Source organism: Sordaria macrospora, chromosome 2 (assembly GCF_033870435.1).
Source record: "Sordaria macrospora chromosome 2, complete sequence".
Classification (NCBI taxonomy): Eukaryota; Fungi; Ascomycota; class Sordariomycetes; order Sordariales; family Sordariaceae; genus Sordaria; species Sordaria macrospora.
The window spans coordinates 447,654-464,011 of record NC_089372.1 but is presented as its reverse complement, the minus strand read 5'-3'; the positions used below and the strand labels follow the sequence as shown (position 1 = coordinate 464,011).

Here is a 16,358-nt window from a genome sequence, read left to right as displayed (position 1 = left end):
AAATGAGACCTTCACTGGATGTTGCTACAATTTTCTCCATGAACAACAATATGAACTACGTCTCCTCGCTTCCAGTCCCTTGATTTTACACACCCCATTCTTTCACACGTATGTCCAACTTCTGCCCCTATGAACTCCTCACAATAACTTGGGCGTATAAGGAGTACGAAGCTCCCTGCTACAATCCCGCTGAGATGGGAAAGCCGGCTGCCTATATCGTCCGTCACTCAACATTATAGGTACCGTGGCCAGCCGGGAATCCTACCACCAAATTCACACAGTTCCTTGTTGTCTAGGTCGAGCATCCATCGTATCAACGCCGCAATCCGATGGCTAGCCTGGTTCACTCGCGCCTACGGTCAGAAAGAGGCGCCTTTGTACCCAAGTTGAGTCTGGGTTTGACAGGAAAGACGAATGTGGTGCCAGATTTTATGGATGTTATTCCAAAGTTTGGCAGGGTCAAAGTGAAAGTCTTCCAACGTGTCGTGGAACAGCTCTCTGTTCATGGCCGTTTTGAAAGTGTTGTGGATACCCACTACCTTGGCCGCAATAATGGAGTAGGCGTGCATGGAGCGCAGGCTAAGAAACGCACGCTCTACGTCACTAGATGGAAGGCTTCGGCTTTTCCCAGAGATTACCTTATTGATAAAGTCCGTCAACTTGTGGTAACTGAGGTAAAGAGAGAAATTAGGGCCATACATATAGTGCCCTACATTCACAAACATCCTATATATAACCCCAATCCCGCCAAACCTAGTCCAAACTCCAGCGTGCTAGCGGGATGTGAAATCTCCGTTTTTGCCGCCAAAATTTTCAAGATTCGGGAATGAAAGCGACGGCTTCCAAATCCCACTACCATAGCCTCAAAACCGTCCAGATACTGACCAACATTGCCGCCCGTTACCTCGTTACCTCTACCTATAAGCTCCGACAAAAAGTTGGTAACAACGGCAACAACGGCAACAACGGCGACAACGGCGACAACGACTACAACTACTTAACGATAACGATAACAAAAATAATCCGGCCCAATAGAAAGATTGAATTTAAATTCAAAATAATGAACGGTTGAAGCACAAGGAACAACGCGGCCTTACATTCTAAAACGATAGCTTTCTTTCGGCCAGCTGTCAAGTGGAGAATACGTGTGTTTGTAGGAGGTAATTTGTGTGGCCCTAGTTTTTCTCGAGGTAAAACCGCACGGCATGGGACCACTGCTAAAAGTTTGAAAAATCACCCCTGAGCTCCGGGATTGCATTGAGCTTCAAGGAGTGTACTGGGCTAGACAACGGAGGAAGGTCGGCCATGACGTGAATGATCGCGTCAGGGCTTTCTGTCCACCCCCGCAATCGTCTAAGCACGACACGAAGCCTCACCTCTCCTCAGCCCAGCTGAATCTTTGATCAACGTGTTCATTTCTCACACGCTATCGCGTAAGTGCCTGTCACGTCCACCACTCTGGAAAACAGTTTCAGTACAATGAAAGGTGACGTAGAGGTAGGATTGCTCGGAACGCCGAGATGGACGAGTACATCACTGAGTAGAGAGGTATGCTTATCTAGGCGGATGTGACAAGGGCAGAGTTCTGGGCTTGGAACAGTAGTTCAATTCAGCTAATAAACTACTTTGGTCTCGAAGGCCTTGTTGATCCTCTCAACCTCTAGGGGAAGGCTGGGCTTCAAGGCCTTCTTATGCCAAAGGAAAACGGTACGTATCCAGTACGTACGGGTCCTTGTAACCTGAGGCTCCAAGGCACTTAGCGATCTGCATACATGTAGGTCTTTCTCGTATGACAGCGGATGCCAAGATGAACAGCAGCGACACCACCTCTAACGCGGTCAAGCTCTTACACGGGCATGCAATGCAACTGAGAAGAGAACCCCGAAAAAATGTATCGTTCATCAGAAGAGGCAGTCAAAGAACGCCCCAAACCTGTTGAAAATTACGCGTCCTGGGTCGCGTTCGTTCCAGCAGTCAGTTTAGTAAGAGAAGCTCTTGTATCTCTGGCCCAAGTCGTTTATGCCACCAAATAAAGGCTTTTGTCATTGTACCAAGAGACATTGATATCAAGATATTTCAAGATGAGCATTGCAACAAGGAACAAAGTCCTTTCTTTCATAGTGGAAGAAGACGTTCAAATTTCGGTAATCAGAGATACCTCAAGGTACCACTATCCACGAATTAACCAGAGATTCTTCTTTCCAAGCCTTTTGTGTGTGACGAACCGTTACAAGCACAGGAGTATTATCGCTGTGATAGAACAATAGAGTAACGGAGTAGTAGCCGAAAGGTACTGGTAGATTTTGATAGCTATTGCTTGCTGAAGAACCGGTAACAACAGGCCGGGGAAGGCCTTCTTTTATACCGGTCTTCATGGACCCGATATACTGGACCCGTGGACCCGGGCTTAGGACCCGGGGCTTCGGGTCCAATCTGATTGGTCGGCTAGTCTAGTCTCCATGATTGGATTGTAACATTGTGATTGTGATTCTGTCTCCCATGGACGAAGTTCTTGACAGTTCCCTAAGGCTCTGTTTCCATGGCAGAAATGACAGAGAACAAGGAACATACAGGTACAGCTACTTGGTTCGTCAGAACTCCTCCAAACACTACCTCGTAAAGTCTTGTATCAACCAACATCCGTTGCCACAAAAGACGATACACGCAATGCGCTAATGAACACAACGATTGTGTACCCGCTCGTATTCCCAGAATGCCGGCAAGTGGAGGTTGGTGAGTTCCACCAGGTGCAAGAAACCTAGGTGTACGCAGCTGGAAGGCGGAACTTGTGGTAGTTCAGAAGCATCAGCCAAAGTGCCTTGGGATCAAGCTGGACATCATCGCGGCGAAGCTTGACGCCGAAATATTGCTCGGCAAACGGGATAACGTCCTTGGCCGTCGATTAGATATGAGAGTACGCCATCAGGCGGTGGCGACGCTCATCCAGGGACATGACTGGCGCAGCAACGGGGACAGGGGCGGCATGGACGACAACGGCGCCGGCGGGAAGGCCGTTGACTTCCTCTCCCTTGACAACAACCTCGTTCTCCCGAACGAGAGAGTCAAGACTGTGATAGCTGAGATGGAACCAGACAGCCATCTTCCAGTCATCAAAGTTCAATAAGTCCCTGGAGAGCGCCGGAATGAGGACCAGCCTGAGCGCAAGGGTTATTATGACGAACCGTTACAAGCACAGGAGTATTGTCGCTGGGATAGAACAATAGAGTAACAGAGTAGTAGCCGAAAGGTACTGGTAGATTGTGATAGCTATTGCTTGCTGAAGAGTCTTATAAACGAAGGCCGGGAGGCCTTTTTTTATACTGCTCTTCCCTGGACCCGGTGTACCGGACCCGGGGACCCGAAACCTTCGGGCCTTCAGGTCCAACCTGATTGGTCTATCTATCTAGCTAGCTTACACAACTTTGGTTGGATCGTAACAGTTGTGTCCATGGGGGCGGCGGGATTCATCGTATGGGTGGGATCAAGGCTAGAGGTTCTCTTCCGTTCCATCGGTCTGTTGAGGAATAGCTGAGGACTGGTCAGCTCTGGAGACAAAGGGCAAAGGCAGAGTGGGAGAAGGTAGGTGGCTTACGCGACAAGCGAATTTAGAAGCCGGACAAATACTGTTCTTCAACTTGAAGGCGGAAAGCTTGCTGGTGCAGGCGGCTTGATGGCAGAAATCCCCAAAGACTTGAGGGGTGAGGAGCGCCCTTAATGCGGTGAAAGTTTGGATTGCGAAAACAGAGGAAGTGTGTGGTCGGGGCGACCATTAACAACCTGCTACCTACCTTCTACCTGCTTCCAAGTCGGTTCACTTGCACTTCTGTCCGGGGTTCCTACCCTGCTGGTAGGCTGCCCTGGACTCTGGTTCTCCTCCAGTCCCCTGTCAAGCCGTGTCCGCTCCACATACCCATTTGACCAATTTTATGGAGACATCAAGTCTGAGGGGAATGAGTCTTCAGGCAGAGAAATGGAAAGAAGGAAGGTTCTGTTGGCATAATAAGGAAGGCCAGACTACCATTCTATTCAGCGGCGTTGGAAACGGCGAAACCTCCGCTAAAGCCCAAATCCAATGCAAATCTCAAGGAACCAGTTCACTCATTACCGCATCCGGATCCTGTTGCTCAGCACCCGCCACTACTGTTGGAGGTAACGGAATGATACACCACAAGTGGCATTGAGTGTGGGAGTGAATTTCGTGTATTGATTTTGGTTAAAAGAGAGAGAGAGAACAGAAGAAGGAGGACGGAGTCCGACATGGTTTATATACAGGGTAGCTATGTGTGGATCGTATCCACTTAGACAGAAACGCCAAAGAATGTGATGGCTTCAACACTCCCCCTCGATCCAAGCATAGGTTACAAGTGGTTATTTACAGTGATTCTCTCTCTCACACACGTTGGTCAGCACCAGTAAAAACCCAGTGGGAAAAGGATTGCTGCCGTGTGTGGATCGTAAAGTGAAAGTAAGTTGAAAAACAGATTTGTGATCCCGGGACCAAGCCCGGGAGTGGAATTTGGATTGAAGCATGGAAATAGGTGTGTCGGCGGGTCAGCCGCCTGAAGAGTTGTATGAGCGTTGTGGGTGTAGTACAGAGGTGCCAGTGATTATAGTGTTGAAAGGACACTAATTAGACCCTTCTGGGGCTTCCAAGAGTCCAAGGGCTCGTCGGTGGCGTTGGAAGGCGTCGCGGGGTAGTGGCTTCGTGAAGACGTCTGCCACTTGTTCGTTTGTGGGAATGTACTGGAAATTGACGTCTCCAGCTGCTTGGCGTTCTCTGCACCAGAGTTCTTGTACGTGAATGTGTTTAGTGCGGGAATGGTGTTGCGGGTTCCTCGCAAGGGCCAGTGCATCTTGGTTGTCCCCGTAGACCCTTGTGGCCCCTCGGGTTTGCTTGATGTGCAAGTCCGAGAGCAGTCGGCGGAGCCAGATAGCTTCCTTGGTGGCCTGGGTCTGTGCCATAAGTTCAGCTTCGCAGGATGACAAGGACACAGTGGGCTGGCGTTTTGATTGCCAACTGATAGCTGCGCTACCGATGTGGAACACAAAGCCTCCGGTGGAGCGTCTTGTTGAGGTGTCACCCGCCCAGTCGGCGTCTGAAAAACCAGTGAGGTCCTTGAGCTCACCGGTATAAGTGAGTTCGAGGTTGATGGTTCCCTTGAGGTATCTGAAGATGCGTTTCACGGCTGTAACGTGGGCGAGCGTTGGGTTGGCGAGATACCGGCTGCAGAAGGATACGGCAAAGGCTGTATCTGGACGAGTGCCGAGCATAGCGTACATAAGGGAACCGATGGCGCTGGCGTACCAGTGCCGGAGGTAGTTGGAGGCGATGTGGTCGCTGGTCGGTTCTGGGATCTTGCTGGTGTCCATTGGGGTAGATACTGGCTTGCAATCGAGCATCCCAAACCCCTTAAGTATCTTTTCGATGTAGGCTCTTTGGTTGAGTCGGATGATGTGCCGTGATCTATCGCGGGTAACAGCCATGCCCAAGTAGTAAGAACAAGGGCCAAGGTCTGTCATTTTGAAACGCTGACTGAGTGCGTGCTTTAGTGCTTGAACGTCGGGTTTGTTGGGGCCGGCAATTAGTAGATCATCAACGTAGATGGCGATATAGGTGTTTCCTTTGCTGAAGATGGCAGCGTCGGATGGTAGTGGTGAGAAGCCCAGGCCATTCAAGAAGGTAGCTAGGGTTTGGTACCACACTCGTGGACTCTGTTTGAGGCCATAGAGGGCTCGGTTGAGGCGGCAGACGAGGTTGGGGTTGCTGTTAGGGATACCAGGTGGTTGCTCGACGTAGATTTCTTCGTCTACTTCACCATACAGGAATGCGGTTTGTACGTCCATCTGTTCCAGCTCGAGATCCAGGGCGGCAGCGAGAGCAAATATGAGCTTGTAACTCATCGGTTTGACCACCGAGGCAAAGGTCTCGTTGTAGTCTACCCCTTCCTGTTGCTCGAAACCACGGACAACCCATCGCGCCTTGTATCGTAGGACCTCGCCGTTGGCACCTGTCTTGAGCTTGTATACCCATTTCCCAGACAATACCTTTCTGCCCAATATTTTTGGCACCAATGTCCAGGTTTTGTTTTGTAAAAGCGATTGGTACTCTTGTTGCATGGCTTCTTTCCATCGTAGCCAGTTAGGCTGTTTTTGGGCTTGGTTGAGGTTGGCGGGCTCAGGGGCAAGAGGTGTGGCAAGCCCCATAAGGGCGAGAATGGCCTTGTCAGGGTTTTTGATAGCTTGAAGCAGTAGTTCGGGATGGTGGCTTGTGACGGTGTGCTGGTGACCTGAGTCGTAGAGGCTTGGATCACCGCCGACAACGATGGTGTCAAGTATGGGTGAGGACGGTGGATATTGGGGCATACCCAGTGGTGGTGACGGTGTGAAGTCGGATGAGAGGTCTGATAATTCTGACTGTGATTCTGGTGAGGTGGTGAGTTCGGATTGTGCAGTCGTATCAGAGTCTCCCCCTGGCTGTGCTATGGGAACTCCCCCTGAATCAGAGGGCGATGCTGCGCGGGAGCTACCCCGGCTTATGGGTTTGGAGTGAGGGCCGGGACGGTAATGGGCGGTGAACTCAGCGGAGTCGGTGATAGAGTCTGTATCAGAGGTACCGAGGTCAAAGGCGGTGTCTGATTCAGGAGCGGGCGGCGAAGACAGAATTTGTGCGGTCGTAATTTCTTGCGTAGCAAGGTCAGGCGGGCTGGGTGAGATGCAGGTGAAGGCCTCGTCGAACACCACGTTATTGGTAGATATAATCTTGTTGTTGTCTGTGAGGACGATGTAATTCCGTCCGCCTTCGTATCCTAGCAGTCGACACTTGCCAGCGGTGGGGGTGAGCTTCCCTGGAAAGTCTGAGTCGGATAATTTGTAGTAGCCGGTGGCACCAATAACCCTGAGGTGCGACAGATCAGGTTGACGGCCTTCCCATGCTTCAAAGGGCGTCTTCCCAATGACTCGGCTTGGACACCGGTTTTTGAGGTAGACAATTGTCTGAAGTAGGATGGGCCAGAGACGGCGGGGAAATTGGCTATCCACTAGGACGGTTGTGATGCGCTCCTGAAGGATCCGATTCAGGCGCTCTGAGATCCCATTTTGTTCGTGTTGGTTGACCGCTGAGTAGCTTAGCGTAATAAGGCGGTTCCGGCACCAGAGTTTGAAGCGCTTGCTGGTGTTTTCACCAGCCCTATCAAGGTGAATGTGGCGTATGGGATGTTCTGGCTTATCAACTGTCGCATGCCATTCGGCGACTACACGAGGAAACTCGTCTCTGATCTTAATGGCATAGACCCATACGTACTGCGTGAAGTCATCTGTAATGGTGACCCAGTACGATTCCCCCCGAGACCCTCGAAGCGGAAAGGCCCGCAAATGTCCATATGGACGTGCTCAAGGGGCCGACTCCCTTTGCGCAAGGTACCCTTATGGGGTACCTGTTTCAGGCGGCCAAGTGCGCACTTGTCGCAAAAACAGGTGTCGGGGACAGGGCCTATGCCGGTGGCCATCGTCTGCAGCAGACGGATGTTATCTTCGCCGAGATGAGCTAGGCGATCATGCCAGATTTTGAGGGATTTCTTTTCGAGGGCGTAAGCGGCGAGGGCAAGGCGATGAACTGGGTTGGTTTTGGTAGGCTGGCGAACTAAGTATATCCCGTTGACGCTGAAACCTCTGAAGCGGAGGCGTCGACCGTGGACTCCCACTACTGCGCTGTTTCCGAACGTAACGACGTAACCACGATGGTCGAGTTGTGATACAGAAAGGAGATTGCAGGCGGTGCGAGGAGAGTAGTGAGCCCCTTCTAGAAGCATGAAAGAATCCTTCCCTTCTTTAGAAGTGCTACTAACGTGAAGCTTGTAGGTTCCGGTGGCCTTGGGGGTTATTTCAACGTTGCCTATGCCAATGATGGGTGGACCGGTGTAGGGATGCAAGTTCACGAAACCGGATTGTTTGCAGAAAATGTGGCTAGTGGCGCCGGAATCGACGACCACAACGTGTTTGAGATTCGCAAGGAAGCCTCTATTAGATTCGGAGGCAGAGAGGGCGGAGATGTGCTCGGCGAGTTTGGAGTTGGATGGAGGATGAATGGGCGGAAGTGAAGCAGCGGCAATTTGGACAGAGGCCAGTGGAGCGGGTATGGGAGTAGTAGAGATGGATGTGGAGGACAAGGATAAGTGTGTAGCTGGTGATGCGGTTGTGTGGTTTGGAGGGCTGACGGTAGTGAGAGCCAGCGATGGTAAGTCCAGTGTTGTGGCGCCTATAGATTCCATTGTTGTTGCAGAAGGAACCTGTAGGCCGGCCCTTTCCTAGTGAGTACGGGACCTTCTATTGGGGCGCTGCTCCTCTATTTTGGAGTCAGTGTCGCTGTCTTCAAGACCTGCGGCGAGAAATGCTGCCGCCGAGGCGGCATTGGCTCTGGTGTCAGAGGCACTGTCCTTGCTGTGGTATTTGTCGGGGTGTTGCTTCCAGCAACGAGAGTCACTGTGGTTTGGTGTGTGGCACACCGAGCAGGGAAGCCAAGTCGGAGACTTGCTGTTATCGCGGGGGCGTTTGTTGTTGGTGTTAGTTCCTTTGAAGGTGCGAGGTTTGGCGATGAGAGCCTTGAGAGCCAAAATCTCGTCGGAGCGTTTGCCATGTCTCCTGAGGTGCTGTTCTCCGGTCTCTGCCTCGGCTTGAACTTCATCTAGGGTAATGGCCCTCCGAGTTACTCTCCCGTTCACATCTCTTTCTGGGACAAGGAGGTGGCTCTGGTTAAAGCTGGTCCAAGGCCTTGGAGGAGCTTCAATACGAGGTAGGGTTCCCTCATCTTGCACGACTTGTCCATCTTGTAAAGTTCATCATGGATGGTGCGGAGCTGGGTGGCGAAGTCGTTAAAGTCCTTACATTTGGCGAGTGTAAGGTTGTCCCATCTCTTCATGAGGTCTTGGAAGCCGGAGGATCCTTTGGGGCGAGAGTGGATGAAGAGAAATTCGAGGGCGGCTTTGACGGTGCTATGCCCTTCAGAGACGAGCTTAGCCCGAGGTCCAGGGGATAGGCGAGTGCGGAGGACAGCCATCAGGTTTCGCTGTTCCGTAGACCATTCTCGGGTGCGTTTGGCGTGGTCGCGGTCTTCCTCACCGTCATATTTCTCAGGTGATTCATTCGTGCTGAGAAGATCAAAAGAGCTACGGGCATCAATGTAGTCTCGGATGCGGTTAAACCAGGTGGTCCAGTTGCTGGGCCCAGTGAGGATTGGGATGACAACTTGAGCTTCGAGGTCTTTGTTGACCATGGTGTCGTGCTGGAGGCAGCCTGGCGAGGTGTGGAAGTTTCTAGAGGCTGCGAGTTGGCTGTCCGAGAAGTTTGGACGCTGATGTGTAGTGGTAGGGACTTTGGTGAGAAGGAGTAAGATTGGAGGGTGTAGCGATAATGAGGAAATCCCAGATGCGGTGGAACTTGGTGGTAACAGAGGTCTCGGACTTCTGAGTTTGGCCTAAGAAGGAAGTGGAAGAGGGTTGAGAGGAGTTTGTAGGCGGTAGAGCGGTGGAGCGGTGTATCTTGGAAGTACTCCCAAAGATACGGGTGGATATGGCTGATGATTAAACTACAGCCGACCGAGCGGTCAACGGGCGGAGCGTGCATCAAGCAAGACAGCTGAGGAAGGCTGAATGCTGATGGGAGGAGCGTGCATCGAGCTAGACAGCTTAGGAAGGCTGAATGCTGATGGGAGGAGCGTGCATCGAGCTAGACAGCTGAGGAGGGCTGAATTCTGATGGGAGGAGCGTGCATCAAGCTAGACAGCTTAGGAAGGCTGAATGCTGATGGGAGGAGCGTGCATCGAGCTAGACAGCTGAGGAGGGCTGAATGCTGATGGGAGGAGCGTGCATCGAGCTAGACAGCTTAGCAGAGCTGAATGCTGATGGGAGGAGCGTGCATCAAGCTAGACAGCTGAGGAGGGCTGAATGCTGATGGGAGGAGCGTGCATCAAGCTAGACAGCTTAGGAAGGCTGAATGCTGATGGGAGGAGCGTGCGTCGAGCTAGACAGCTCAGCAGAGCTGAATGCTGATGGGAGGAGCGTGCATCAAGCTAGACAGCTTAGCAGAGCTGAATGTTGATGGGAGGAGCGTGCATCGAGTTTCTTTGGGTACGAGAGGCCTTGGCTGAGCGCTGATGAAGGGATCGTGAACCTAGCTAGGGCGGCTTGGCAAGGCAGATGGGCAGTAGTGGTGTTTGCTGCAGGCAGCGGCTCTTGTCGCTTTGTGAAAAGCGCAAGTCTTTTATATCTAACAACATTTTGAAGTCTTGGTAGAAGTGTTGATACAGGAGAGGTGAGGGACTTAGCTTTGTTGTATATATGCGATATCCGGGCTCATAACCTGTTGGAGGTAACGGAATGATACACCACAAGTGGCATTGAGTGTGGGAGTGAATTTCGTGTATTGATTTTGGTTAAAAGAGAGAGAGAGAACAGAAGAAGGAGGACGGAGTCCGACATGGTTTATATACAGGGTAGCTATGTGTGGATCGTATCCACTTAGACAGAAACGCCAAAGAATGTGATGGCTTCAACAACTACCATGGCCCCTGACCTGTTTGAGCTTCGTCGTCTTGCCACCGCCCCAGCGATTTGCCTCCTCTTCCTTGCAACGATCAAAACCAAGACGACTTCGACTCCTCGACAGCATATCCCTCAGCACGAATAGCATCCCAAAGTAGCTTCGGATCATGTTGGCGATTCTGATACACCTCCTTTAACAGACCCTCTCTGGGTGTCTGGTTCGAGAATGACATGGTCGAGCGGCAGAGAACTGCCTCACCTGACCTCCAAATAATGGAATACACAAACAAGCGACGATGGAGAAGATTGTTGTCGGATTTGTCACTTGTCTGTTGGACACGGCTGACGGGCCTGATGGTATCGTCTTCCTCAAGAAAACCGAGAAGCTTGTGGTAGCGGAGGTAGAAGCGTACGGAGTGCTCCCATTCTTCGAAGTTGACGAAGGTATGGTGGAGCTTGACAACCGGGAGGAGATCAACGGCCATGGAGGTCTTCAAGAAGCTCGGAAGCTGAATCGTTTCGCTCATTTTTACCTGAGTGTAGGTAACCCGGTTAGTGACGTACGGTTGATTTTTCATTCATCGCAAAATATATGGGCAAGGCCACTCATAGTCTACTAATGTTCTTGTACCTTTGAGGAAAGATAGACGCTAAACTCAGGAAGTTGAACTCGGTGACTTTGTGTTGGTGATTGATGAAGAATTGCGAAGCAAAGTTGTGGATGACGAGGGAACACAAATAGGTCGAAGTGTCGGAGGCAGACAAGGTTGGGAATACCTGAATTGGTTAAAAGGGAAGAAGAAGTAAGGGGAAGGATGGGGTTGTATCCTCCTTTATACCAGCCACACATGGAAGTAACATTGAGGAAACGTGTTTGGATCGATATGCAATGCAGGAATATTAAGGATTCAATGCTAAGATAAGGTAGGTAGTGTCAACGCATGCAGTCAATAGAGGTAACCAATAGAAGGTGCCCGCTAGGAGTTGAGGAAAGAAGAAGTTTGTAGCTAGGAAGGAACAGACAATGAGATATCATTGACCGGTCGTGCCTCGTTGTTTCCTGTGCGCATTTACCTTGTATCCCTCTCCGGTCCTTCCATCTAAGCTTTATCTACTGCTAGGCCAACTACACCATAGAGGTTTCCGGCTCTTTCCCCTCCTTCTTGATTCCATACCAAAAGCTGCCCATTTCCTCTACTATAGAGCTTGTGATTGCATGTGTGATTCGGGATGCAAAAGAGATCCGTGTATATGGAACTGCCGAAACACATGAGACTTAAAACGACCATCAAGCGTGGTGATTCCATGTCAAGCGGAAGTTTGCACTACTTTCAGGTGGGCACGGAGAGTGTCACACGGACATTCGACCTCGACCCTAACCCAGCAGCACGAGGCTCGCAGAGCCGCACGGCTGAGCCTCTCGAACCCTTCAAGATGCTTCAGGCAACCAGGCCAACTCGGTCGGAGAGTCTATTCGACCGATAGCACAACCTACCCGAATCCCCTCAATAATCCCTGGCGTATTCCAGCCAACAATACGTACGCCGGCTGCACTGCCCCTCATATCGGGCTGTGCTAGCCAGGCCAGAAGGGAAACCCTGCTGTCACAAGAACGATCCCTAACCAACCAAGGCACTCCGGCGGCGATAGGGCGGTACCCGTGACGACGCCGGCGTCATAGGAAGGAAGGATATTGGAGGAAGATACTCGGGAAGGATCATATGTAAGCACAGCGGTGCACACCGCTAGATAGATGCCTTATGGCCTCATGACCCAGATCAGGCCAGCAGAAGGAAGGAAGGCTTTGGCATAAGAAGGTCGGGAACCCCAGCCTGGATGGAAAGGCTTGAAAGGATTCAACAAGGCCTTCGAGACCAAAGTAGTTTATCAGCTGAATTGAACTACTGTTCCAAGCCCAGAATACTGCCCTTGTCACAGAGAGGCATCGATGCCGGTCATATTTCTCAGCGTCCAGGCCCAGTTTTCAGCTACTTCAAGTTCAATTCAGACCAAAGCAGGTATCATTCGGAGGCAGGGGGCTTTTAGATAGGCCTGAAGGTCTCACAACCTGGTTGCAGAAGTGTTGTATTTCCCAGGCTCACATCCATTACCGCCAGACCGCATAACTCCCAAGGCTCACTGCCCATTATCTTCCTCTAGCTTCTGCCTGCACCCCTTGCAGCTGGGTTCTCGTTCCCTCCATTGTAGCAACTCAAAGTATCTCCCTGGGGCTCCTGACGTAACGGCGTGGCAGCGGCACTATGCCTCCCATCATATCTCTGTGATCATGGAAAACCTTCCAAAGCACCTGCGGATCATGCTCGTGGTTTCGAATAAGCCGACCCTTCAGATGCCTGTTCAGGCCGGGAAGCGCCACTTTGGCCGAGTTCCAGATGAGGGCATACGAAAACAAGCGACGCAGACGAAGACGAACAAATTCGGCGTAGCCGAGGGGAATATCTCGAGGAATTCTGGGGATGGGGTCAATGGAGCAGTCGAGCCGGTGGTAGTTGAGGTGGAAGCTGACGGAGTGCTCCCACTCTTCGAAATTGCTGGCGTCTTCCTTGAGCTCAACCATTGGGATGAGTTTGAGGGCCAGGGAGGTGTCCAGATCGGCGGGGGTTTGGGCCATGGTGCTTATGTTCGGTAGAGGTACTCTTGGAAGGATTGGTCTAGATGATTCGCGGCTCACTTTACAATTATGTTAGCAAGGCCTGCTGGTAGAGAAAGTCCGTAGCACTGGGAGTTACATGTAACGTACGTGCTAGAGAACTCGAGGAACCGCTTGTCTTCAAACTGAAGAGGTCTACAAAATTGGCTTCACGGTTGTATGGCGCACGAAGATTGCCAAGGCAATGAATCATGAGGGGGCCGTAACGAGGTGCAAGATGGAGAAGGGAGATGTTCGAAGTGAGGAGAGGAGACAAATGACGGACTGGAGTCTTTTTTTACGTGGTATTTGCAAATTGGCGCGTACGCAAGTTACTGCCTGCGATTTCTCCTGAATTTCCAGGCTTTGACATTTCATCTGAACTCCCCCTCCCTCGCAAACTACCCCCACATGTCGATAGCAGTAAAGCAAATTCCTGGGCCGTTTTATGCAGGTGGTTTCTGAGATGGACCAGGCAGGAGGACAGTTTTTGCGTAAAGCCTCACCAGGCGAACCACTTCAATACAAATCCTTTCCAACCCAAGTTCACCACTGCATAAGCGTGGTAGCGGCAAAGGTATGTCTCAGGTCCATTCTGAATTTGACCTGCCTCGTTATTCTTGCGGGGCGGGGTGATGTGATGCGCAACAAAAGTCGTCAGGTTGTAGTATGAAAGGTGGAAGAAAAGGGCGTGCTCCCATTTGTGACGAACCGTTACAAGCACAGGAGTATTATCGCTGGGATAGAACAATAGAGTAACAAAGTAGTAGCCGAAAGGTACTGATGTATTGTGATAGCTATTGCTTGCTGAAGAGCCCAGTATGCGCCGTTGCGCCGGTGAGGCCATTCCCGGCCACCCGGTGCCCCCTTGGCCGTGGCCGCGGCGCAGCTCTGATTGGTCTATCTAACTGCTTGCATAGGTGATCCCTTATTGGATCGTAACACCATTCGTCGTAGTTTGAGAAGTCTTCGAGGAGCTGGGGAATGGGGACCAGCTTGAGGACTTTGGCTGCGTTTGCGACAGGCTCTTGCGCTTCCATATTGGGCGGGAAGAGGGACGAGTAACTTGAGGTTGGGTTTCTTCTCACTGGCATCTGTTAATTTGATTTACTCGTGAAAGAAGGGATGTGCCTACTTACGTTTGGCGGCGCCAGCAACTGAAAGCCAAAGGTCTAAGAAGTCAAAGACGTGAGAAATTCCAGCAAAAGACCTTGAGGACGGGTTGAGATGCGTTCAAAACGGCAAGGAACGTTCGCGACGAAGGTTGAGTTGAAGTTGAACGTTGCCAAAGAAAAAAGTAATGAACGCGAAGGCGGGGCAAACGGGAAGAAAAGAAAGACTCGAAAGAGGGGTTGAAGGCCATGGGCTTACCGTAATTTTACACCAACTTCACACTCTCCTGCTATGCTCCTAAACCTCAGTCCTTACCACCATGAAGTCCACACCCAAAGTCCATCAAAACTCCCAAGGATCCTCAAACTCCTCCACAGCAATACCTCTAGCAACAGCAGCCTCACGAAGCTTATTACACGCGAGCCTAGCATCGTCCCGCGCCTTCTCATCAACCTCCTCACCTTCCTTTGCTCGATCAAGCCTAAAGCTCATCTTCCTCAACGCAGGCAAGAACTTGTCATCCCCAAACGCCTCGATCCACTCCCCCAATAAAGGCGCCAGTCCAACCGGCCCTCGGAAATGGAACTCCTCCAGCTTCGGCGGGAAAAACCGCCACAACATCTTCAACAGCGGTGTCTTCAGCCCATCATCCGAAGACAACAACCTTTCCCCAACACTCAACCTCAAGACCTTCAACTTCTCCAGCACCAACAGGAACGTCGCAAAGAATACCTCCTCTGGCGCATCCTCGTTGGCCCAGTCCCCCACGTCTCCATAGTCGTCCGAGCAAAGCGTAACGCTCTCCAGCCTCGCAGCCGCAGGAAAGCATTGCAGACAGAACCCGATGAACATGTCGATCGCGTTATTTCCGATGATCTCGAGCGTCCTGGTCTTTGTAGGGGGCAGCTTCCCTTCCAACTCCGGCCGTGCCTGGACGTAATGCTTCAGCATTCGGTTCTGCAGTCTTCGGGGTGTCCAGGTCTCTAATGCCGAAACCCTTTCCTCTTCAGTCTCGCCAATGTTGATGAAAGGTAGCAGGTCTTCCAACGACTCCCAGTTTTCCAAACCGTACCACTTTAGATTGTGGCAGAGATAAAAGGCGAGATGCTCAATGTGCCCTTCGATGATGGCGGGGGTAAGGACTTCTGCGCTTGCTGGACCTGCGACAACCAGAACATCCAACGGCCAGGCGAGGGGGAAGGAGCCGTCGTTCCAGTTCTCGACGGGTCCTGTCGAGACATAGAGCTTTTGGACTTTGTTGAAGTACGAGGATAGAATGTCCCATTGTTCGTTTGTTGGGATCTCGTTATTGAGGTGGAGGATGATGGAGTTAGGGTCTAGGTGAGAGAGAGAGTTGGCATCGACCACGGGGGTTGCGAGCATGTCGAGGTGGGTGATGCCGCGGGAGGAGGCATTTGCGGCGGTTGTTGAGGCGAGGTATGTTGCCCAGTTCGAGGGTGGTGAAGTTGTCTCCTTCGAATCTCCTTTGGAGGTTTTGCCATGAGACAATTTGGCGTTCTTCATCTTGTCCGGTGTTGAGTTGCTATTTCCACGACGCTTTGTGGAGTATGACAAGATCCGGGTATATGCTTTTGGGCTCACCAAGACAGGAGTTGGACAATATGTTCATCTGGTCGTTTATCGAAATCACGCGTCGCTTCTCCTCCTTTCCTCAAAGATCCCGTCAGACAGATGGCTGGGCTGACTGATGGTCGTACGGACTATGCCAAGAACGGGCATCCATCGTAGCATCGACTGCGGGTCCGAGGTTCAGGGAATCGAGGATTGGCTAGGCGCTTACGGGTGTCTGACGGCGGCAATTAGCGCGATTTTCCCAGCACGTTCATGCGCGAAGCGCCAAACTAACTCAAAGATGATGTTCTTTGGCCATTTGGTTCCTCCTTCAATGTTTCATAAATTGCGTTTATTTTGATGCTGCGGCTGGATGAGCGAGTGTCCATGGAGTATTTTAGTTGTTTGGAGGCACTTTGTTGACATTGCCAAGATTCGGGGTTCAGTTGCCGGGGCGCCCAGCAAAAACCGCCACGATGACACAAATT

The 16,358-nt window shown here is 51.4% G+C and overlaps 3 protein-coding genes across 3 annotated transcripts; all 3 read right to left on the bottom strand.

The window, feature by feature from the left end:
- Positions 1-10,241: 10,241 nt before the first annotated feature.
- Positions 10,242-11,795, bottom strand: SMAC4_10031 (uncharacterized protein). Its single transcript, XM_003343038.2, has 2 exons — positions 11,167-11,795; positions 10,242-11,068 (listed from the first exon to the last, which is right to left on the bottom strand). Exons 1-2 carry the CDS (start codon positions 11,383-11,385, stop codon positions 10,628-10,630), a joined length of 660 nt encoding a protein of 219 aa, XP_003343086.2. The 5' UTR covers positions 11,386-11,795; the 3' UTR covers positions 10,242-10,627.
- Positions 11,796-12,747: 952 nt separating this feature from the next.
- On the bottom strand, positions 12,748-13,167 carry SMAC4_05486 (uncharacterized protein; the record flags this gene model as incomplete). The annotated part of the gene is made up of 1 exon (XM_003349155.2): positions 12,748-13,167. The coding sequence occupies one exon, from the start codon at positions 13,165-13,167 to the stop codon at positions 12,748-12,750; it is 420 nt and encodes a 139-aa protein (XP_003349203.2).
- Positions 13,168-14,049: 882 nt separating this feature from the next.
- On the bottom strand, positions 14,050-16,250 carry SMAC4_05485 (uncharacterized protein). The gene is made up of 3 exons (XM_003349154.2): positions 16,166-16,250; positions 14,325-16,105; positions 14,050-14,272 (listed from the first exon to the last, which is right to left on the bottom strand). The coding sequence occupies exon 2, from the start codon at positions 15,820-15,822 to the stop codon at positions 14,641-14,643; it is 1,182 nt and encodes a 393-aa protein (XP_003349202.1). The 5' UTR covers positions 15,823-16,105; positions 16,166-16,250; the 3' UTR covers positions 14,050-14,272; positions 14,325-14,640.
- Between the last annotated feature and the right edge of the window lie 108 nt (positions 16,251-16,358).